At 34.2% G+C, this 8,705-nt stretch overlaps 1 protein-coding gene across 3 annotated transcripts in view; it reads left to right on the top strand.

Annotated features, from left to right (window-relative positions):
• The first annotated feature begins 624 nt into the window (after nucleotides 1-624).
• LOC137624428 (rho family-interacting cell polarization regulator 2-like) overlaps nucleotides 625-8,705 on the top strand; it is a 319,758-nt gene continuing 311,677 nt past the window's right edge. For 2 of the 3 annotated variants that reach the window (XM_068355177.1, XM_068355179.1), the window contains exon 1: nucleotides 626-1,068. In XM_068355177.1, coding sequence (XP_068211278.1) covers nucleotides 1,033-1,068 — 36 coding nt within the window. In that variant the 5' untranslated portion in view covers nucleotides 626-1,032. Of the gene's footprint in view, nucleotides 1,069-8,705 lie in introns of all 3 variants that reach the window. The other variant, XM_068355180.1, reaches the window with a different exon arrangement.

Genomic DNA, 8,705 nt, shown 5'->3' on the forward strand with positions numbered 1-8,705 from the left:
CAGCTAAGCATGTGTACAATATCGAGGAAGTGAATGAAAGCGTTATTTAAATTAATAATTAGGCAGCGAGTGTTGGCAACGAGCGAATCAGCACGTGTGTGAGTGTGTAAGCGGGCGAGCTCCGCTAGATGTAAACAGTGGTTGTTAGACGAGTGACTAGAAAGGTTTGGGCTGTCTCTGCTCCTCCTCTTAATTTGCCACATGTATTTCCCGTCTATGGTGGAATTATTCATTATTTATTAACAACAGAAAAGTACGATTCAGTTATACATTCCATGTGACTCTATTCGCGCTAGTGTTAATTGTGTGGTTGTGCAATTTGGGAGATATTTAGCAAATTTTGGCGCTAAACTTCGTTGCTGTAGCAGGCAGACTCCGGATTATTTGTTGCAATTTTGTGATTTTTATTAAATTGTTTATTTAATCGGTGAAGCGTCTTAGTATATGATAAAACCGTTACGAATTATTTATATATGGTTTATTTCATCGGTGAAAGTTATTATTACATAAAACCGTTACTACTTAAATTTATCCACCAGAACGCAATACTGTTTGTGCAGCAACTTAGATACTTTGCAATGCAAGTTTAGTTCCTTTTTAATTTTATCATTTTATTATCATACTCATAATCTTATTTGCATTTTAGATGGTTTAATTTAATTAGCTTAAAAATAAATATACAATCGTCACACAGAAGTGGTAATAAAATATTTAAACAGTAAAATCATATTACGAGTGTAAGAAATCAATTGTCGCAGCTTTCCACTTTTTACCTTATTGCAATGATTGTCTCCGTGGATTGGCCCAAGTGGATTTAAAGTGTCAAGTGCTATTCCCCTCCCTCCCAAGAAAGTGCTATTCCCCCTCCTACGTGCCCCCCTTCCCTAAAGAAGACACTACTCCGCCAAAGTGGAGAATTCCGCCCCACCTTCCCCTCCCTCGTCCTCCTCCACTCCTACCCCTACCAACTCATGCCTCGCCTCAACCCTCCTCGCTGAAGAAGACGCCCACGACGAAGAGGAGCTACCCACCATGAGAAGCAGCCACCTCAGCCACGCCCACTCACAGGTAGGCCTAAGTTAGGCACATACAAGGAAAAAAAAAACGAGAAATGACAAACCTCTCTTAAAGTCTGTTTCTCACTACACCCTATTTTTAAATAATCTTATTATTGAGAACTAGCTCTCCTCTTTCACGCCCACTCACAGGTAGGCCTAAATTGAGGCACAAAAAGTTTTGAGAAATGACAAGCCTCTCTTTTAAAGTCTGTTCCCCACTACCCCTATATTTAAATCATCGATCTACGCCTTTATATTATTATTGTTATGAGAACTAGTCCTCCTCATTCACGCCCACTCATATGTAGGCCTAAATGTAGGCACAAAAAAAAGAAAAAATTTGATAAATGACAAGCCTCTCTTTTAGTCTGTTCCACACTACCTGCTATTTTTAAATAATTGATCTAGGCCTACGTATTATCGTAATTATGAGAACTAGCTGTTTTTAATCATGTCCACTCATAGGTAGGCCTAAATTTAGGCGCACAGAAAAATTCTTGAAATGACAAGCCTCTCTTTTAAAGTCTGTTCCACACTACCTCCTGATTTTAAATAATTGATCTAGGCCTTTATATTGTTATCATGAGAACTAGCTTTCCTCATTCGCGCACACTCACAGGTAGGCCTAAGTTTAGGCACACAAAAAATTTGAGAAATGACAGAACTCTTTTGAAGTCTGTTCCTCCTGACTATTCACACTACCCCCTATTTTTAAATAATTATTGTCCTAGGCCTTTATTAAGAACTACGAGCCCTTTTTCTTCACTCCCACTCACTGGTAGGCCTAAGATATATAAAAAAGCTACCAAGAAATCGTATTTTTCTATTACAGCCTTCCCGTGATTGTTCTTTCACTCTTTTAAAGCTGTCATAGGCCTAAACCTCTTTGCATTGTTTTTTTAAGAAGTGGCCATCCGAATCACACCCACTTACAGGTAGGCCTAAATTGAGGAACGCAAAGGAAGCTGAACTTACGAACATATTCGAAATTGTTATCGGTTTAGTTTGTCTCTTTGCAAATTTTGTTGCAAAAGTCGTCATATAATTATTGTTGATTGAAAATAAGCCATCTGAAACACACCCTGCAATAATGTTTCAATATTTCACGGTAGGATTACAAAGAAAATTTTATCATTTTTTTTCGCTTTCTGAAAAATGTAAAATGTGAAGCAATGTTATTTGCATGTTTGCCTTGTGCTCACTGGCCTAGATTTGTGAACAAAGTATAAACAGATGAACTATGAATATATAAGATCACCCCATAAGATAAAATGTTATTTGCTGGTAGTGCCAGATTTAACGTAAACATTCATAGATTAAACATTATATTTGCAGTTTATTTTTAAGCATTTTAATCAGTAAAGCACACTAAGGTTTGAGCACAAGGATATTGGTGAATGACTAATTTCTTAAGGAAAGGCATCATTTCGTTTTAAAACAAAAGATAGGAATAGAAGATAGAATTTGTAACTTAGAATGAATTTGTGACAGGATTATATTATATTTAGAAAGGCAAAGGAAAGTTTCATTTAGAGGCAGTAGTATAGTATAGTATAGTTTATAGTATAGAAGGAAGGTTTCATTGAGAGGCAGTAGTATAGTATAGTTTATAGTAAAGAAAATATACGATATGAGTGTTTATAGTAAATAACAGTGCATAGGCCTAGGCCCTATTATGATTGTGGGAAGTAAGCACCCGAGTCCTGCTGCTCAAGTATAGGCCTATATTTAGAAGAATTACATTGAAGAAATGCCCACTGTGTTATTCTTTAGCTGTGTATAAATACAAAACCATCTTTATTTTTCTCACGAGTTCGACATGATCGCTTAGGCCTAGCTTAGCACAACATTGTATGTCACGTAAGTTACATTCGATTTACGCCTAATGAAGATATGGCTTTGGCCTTAGATAACACCGGATATGTAATCATGAAATGCAAACAATAGATGCTATTGTCAATCTCCGTGAATAGTTTATAATCTCTTAATAGCCGATGATAACTGGGACAACAGTGCTATGCTCCAAGTGATATATCGTCACGTTAGTAAACGTAAGGTATACACAAGCTATTTAAGGAGTGGTGTTCGAATTTGAAATTAGTTCTTGATCTCTCTCTCTCCCTCTCTCTCTCTCTCTCTCTTTCCATTGTGGTGGATCATTTTCATTGTGGGATAAGTATTCGTATCAATCTAATATAGGCTTATGATGATGTTTGTAATATATTCTTTATCTAATATTGTATAAGTAAAGTTTTTTTGCGAAGGAAATAATTCGAGGATGAAATCTGTAAAATGGTATGTTATACCCGTAGAGATTTTTTATCTCTAAAATGATCGATTTTCTCTTAGAGGGATTTTGAAATATTCTTGCTTATATTTTTTGGAATAAAGACTTGTCTCTAACTTTAGATATAATTAAGTGATTTGTGTTAGAAACAGTTAATTCTGATATAATCTGTCTAGGACTACATATCTATGGTTGATGGATTGTTACATGTAAACAGACATTACCCCCTCCATTATTATTATTATTATTATTATTATTATTATTATTATTATTATTATTAGCTAAGCTACAACCCTAGTTAGAAAAGCAGGACGCTATAAGCCTAAGGGCCCCAACAGTACATTCTTCTATCGACCAGGGAGTTAAATTCTTCTACTATGTGAAGTGTGAATCACTGAGCTAGGAACACCACCACGTCTAATAGAATTTTGTTTTAAATAGAGGACATAGTTTTTTTGTTTGTCTGTGGCTATTTGTGTCGTTAAATTGGTGTGTCGGAACATTAAAGTTTTATATTTGGGTATAGGCCTATCCCAATTGTTTTGTTACTTATTGAAAATGTTTCGTGTTTTGGTTCATGTCTTACTGAAGATAAGTGTGATCGTCTTGGCTTCGATTTATATGAAACAGGTTTGTTTTGGTATACTGTATAACACAGACTGTATCATGTTCAGGTACATTGGCACCAACATGATCCCAGTTGTCTAGGCTTCCTTTGATTTTATGTAAATTGATAGTTGAACATCATTGTTCATATCTGGTGTAACTTTGCTCTTTCGAGGGTAATCAGTTTCTGTATTTTCCCAGGCCGACTTTGAGGATTAGGCCTAATGTATTATATGACTTTTTTTTGGGTTGGAAATAATCTCAAATGAGAACCTACTTTATCTCTATTTAGGATTTTATTAGAAAATTAACAACGTAGTTACACAATAGGCCTATTGAAAACTTTTATGTTATTTTAAATATAAAGACTGATGGAACTGGGTCTAAGTACTCCTAATACCTAAAGCTAGACCAACCCCATAAAAAAGCTTATTTGAGGCTTAACATCAAAGTAGCAATGAAGGCTTTGTTATACCAACCTCATTCTAGAAATCAGTGCTTAGAAGATCCTTACAGACTAAACAATGGATCACAGCGATGAGCGAGAAGCCTAGTGGTGGGAAGAAGTCCTTGTAGGCAGTTCGTAGGAGCAGAAAGGGAAGGGCTATCGTAAGGCCAGTCTGATCTAACAGCGAAGTCGAGTTCTTCTTTTCATGTTTGCTGTTCATAACGTTAATGACGTGAGTTAATGCGAGTTTTCTCTCTCTCTCTCTCTCTCTCTCTCTCTCTCTCTCTCTCTCTGTATTACACACACACACACACACACACACACACACACACACACACACACATATATATATATATATATATATATATATATATATATATATATATATATATATATATATATACATTAGAGTGATGGAAATGGAAATACCTAAGAAATGGATAAGGACATGTCTGACGACTTTGTCCTACAGTGGACTATAAACGGCTGCATTTGTTATATCTTTTGGTTAATATTAAGATATTACCATATGTAAGGTAGTTTAATATTATATTTTTATAGTAATACCGGTATGGGTTGTTCCCTTTTGAATAATTTACCTAACATTTTACTTACTTTGCTTTACGGGCTGCTTTTCTGGTTTTATTCAGCAGGGGAACCCTACTCTCTACAGAACCTCCAAAGTCATTTTATCATGTTCGTTCGAAAGCATTTAACATTTCACACTGCATACTGCTCGTTTATTGTCCAACCCAAACTATCAAAGCACTTAGAGAACAAGAAAGTTTTCAGTTTCTGCTTGAAAGCCTTTACATCTTCAGTCTCTCTACAGACGCATCTGATAGTTAATCACTACGGGGAAAGTTTCATATATCGGTACATATTGCGACGAATAATGCTATTTCATGTTATTTTTTTTTCAAAGCTATAGTCATGATTTTTATATAACTTTATTAATTTATGCACTAGTATTGAAATGCTGTTTCCCCGTATGACTAGCCTTGATCCAACCGCTGTGTCAGATAGGTCTACACTGCCTTTTATTGTAAAAAGATTATCGCCAGATATAACTCGGCATATTTTGGAAAATCTTGATTTTGTCGTAGGCCTACTTTCAAATATAGATTTTGGGGTGTTTTTTTTATATATCTTTTTATAAAGCTGTATTAGTCAGGGCCACCCGTACTAAGTTGGTTTGCTGTGAGCGATCAGACGAAAATCTCTCTCCGTCACCAATCTGCACTGGTCAGCTTGGTGATGGAAACTGTCCAAAACCCACATATGGAATGACATGTCCAAGGTCTTTGTCCTGATGTGGACTAGAAACAGCTGCGTTTGTTGTTGTTTATATATATATATATATATATATATATATATATATATATATATATATATATATATATATGTATATATATACATATATATATATATATATATATATATATATATATATATTTATATATATATATATATTTATTTTTTTTTACTGTATAACTCCACATATGTGTATAAATGTTCGCGCTTTTTCTGTATGAAAAAAAGAAAATATTTACACTATGGCGTCTTCCATAAACGACTATTATTATCATACATCATTATTCACCGTATATAGTTCCTGGTTCTGTTTAACATTGCATCTTGACTTCATTATTTATACAATCCGGTAAACACAGCCATCGTAAATCAGCTGGCAAAACCTTGGAGCTGCGCTTCGCATTATCATCTGCAAAACCTTTTTTTTTTTTTTTTTTTTTTTTTTTTTTTTTTTTTTTTTTTTTTTTTTTTTTTTATCTTCGTTTGTTTCCATCTCTTATCGCAGTTTATTTTTGCTCTCCTTATCTAGACTTTCTCTGCTTCTATTTTCAGGGCAGTTGTCTTGCTACGCCTATCAGTGTATTACAAGTGTACGCGAACCGTCAAAAATGACGGCCAGTTATTTAGATAGCTATGCCCACACAAGCACATGCACCCTTTCTCATCCGGGTATGACTACTTCCTCTTCCTCCTACCCAAGGGATGAGGAGTGTCAGAGTAGTTTTATATATATATATATATATATATATATATATATATATGTGTGTGTGTGTGTGTGCGTATATGTATATATATATATATATATATATATATATATATATATATGTATATATACATATATATATATATATATATATATATATATATATATATCAAGACGTTCTTTATTACATAGGAGAGATTCTCTGCTTTTATTTTTCTCTTATCTGAATTTTCTTCTTGCTTTCCTTATGCGAAGCCTATTCTCTACCTCTCATTTTACCCATTTTTTCGTTTATTTTTCTATATTGAAGTTTTCCGCATCAGTTCAAGTAACCATCGGGTTATTATTATTATTATTATTACTACTACTACTACTACTACTACTACTACTACTACTACTAGCTAAGCTACAACCCTAGTTGGAAAAGCAAGATGCTACAAGCCCAAGGAATCCAACACCGAAAACGTTGTTAGCTTTTCTCTATATTTAAGCCAAATACTTCCTTCTTTTATCTTTTATCTTAGCATTCTCCCTTAATCTTAACAAACTTCATCGCACCATTCAGTTGGAAGCCCTCACTATAAGGTCATGTGTATCTATTTATCTTCACGACCTAATTACGCTTAACTGCATTGCATAAATGGAAGCTTTGTACATTTAATAAGGCTTTGCTTATTTTCCACCCGTCTCGTTCCTCATGTTATATTCTCGTATAGTATGACGATTTGCGAAGCAGTCACCTTCCTTATATTATCAACATCATCATCATCTCCTATGTTTTTATGTTGAGCGGGCTGGCAAGCCTTTTTGTAGTTTATATGTGACATATCTGTTTGGATGTGGTTACTGTTTTTAGAATATGTTGTTGTAATTTTTTTTCTCATATCGTTTATATATTTCCTTATATCCTTTTCTCATTGGGCTATTTTTCCCTGTTGGAGCCCTGGAGCTTATAGCATCTTGCTTTTCCAACTAGGGTTGTAGCTTGGCTAATAATAATAATAATAATAATAATAATAATAAAGGGCCTCGGTTAGATTTCGCCTGTCGTCTCCATCTCGAGCTTTTAAATCAGTTCGATTGCCTAATTTTTGTCGATTATTATTATTATTATTATTATTATTATTATTATTACTAGTGTACGCGACCCGACAAAAGATAGATATGCACACACACTCACACCCCTCTTACCTTGGTATGGCTACTTCATCTCCTGCTACCCGGGGATGGGGAGGGCTGAGCGTGATCGATGAGAATTATATACATATATTTATATATAGCCTGACACGTGTTCTTTACTATATAGGGGAGATTATTATTATTATTATTATTATTATTATTATTATTATTGTTGTTATTATTATTATTATTATTGTTATTATTATTATTGTTATTATTATTGTTATCATTGTTATTATTATTATTATTATTATTATTAGCCAAGATACAACTCTAGTTGGAAAAGCAGGATGCTACAAGCCTAAGGGCTTCAAGAGGGAAAGCGGCCAATTGAATAAAAGAAATAAGGGAATGTCAAGTAATGGATGAAAAGATTTAGCCTAATACCATTCAAGAACATTATCAACGTTAAAATAGCTCGTTCATGTATAAACTATTGAACGGAATTCATGTCAAACTGTTCAACTGTAAAGAATTTACCAAAAAGTTGGATCTTCTGAAGTTCAACCGATTCAACAGCTAGATTAAGACCATTTCACAATCTGGTCACAGTCGGAACTAAAGGGGCACTCAGTAGAGCGCAGATCTCCGCCATGGCAGCTTATTTCTCGACCTCTTACTTGACCTTGACCTTTGACCTTAACATGCATTAATTGGCTTTGGGTTTTTATTCACTCAAATATGAATCAAGTTTGAAATATCTGTGACAACGATGTCCAAACATATGACTGATTACGTAAATTGGACTGTGACCTTGACCTTTGACCTTTTCCTTCCAAAATTTAATCATTTCAAGCTTTTTACATAACAGTTAATCCCTGTAAGTTTCATTACTCCACGATTAAAATCGGGGGCAGGAAGCTGTTCAAAAAAAAAAAAAAAAAAAAAAACACAAGCAGGGGGCGAAAACATAACCTCCTTCCAACGTCGTTGGCGAAGGTAATAAATCTTCCATTGCGGTAGTATTAGGATATAATATCTAATTAGTTGATAAATTCGATGATATTGCAGTTTTATTTTGGTGTGTACGAGAGTTTTTAGGACACGTGCTGTTTTTTTTTTTTTTTTTTTTTTTCTTTTTTTTTTTTTTTAATGCATTGATAAAGATTC

Source organism: Palaemon carinicauda, chromosome 31, assembly GCF_036898095.1.
Source record: "Palaemon carinicauda isolate YSFRI2023 chromosome 31, ASM3689809v2, whole genome shotgun sequence".
Taxonomy (NCBI): domain Eukaryota; kingdom Metazoa; phylum Arthropoda; class Malacostraca; order Decapoda; family Palaemonidae; genus Palaemon; species Palaemon carinicauda.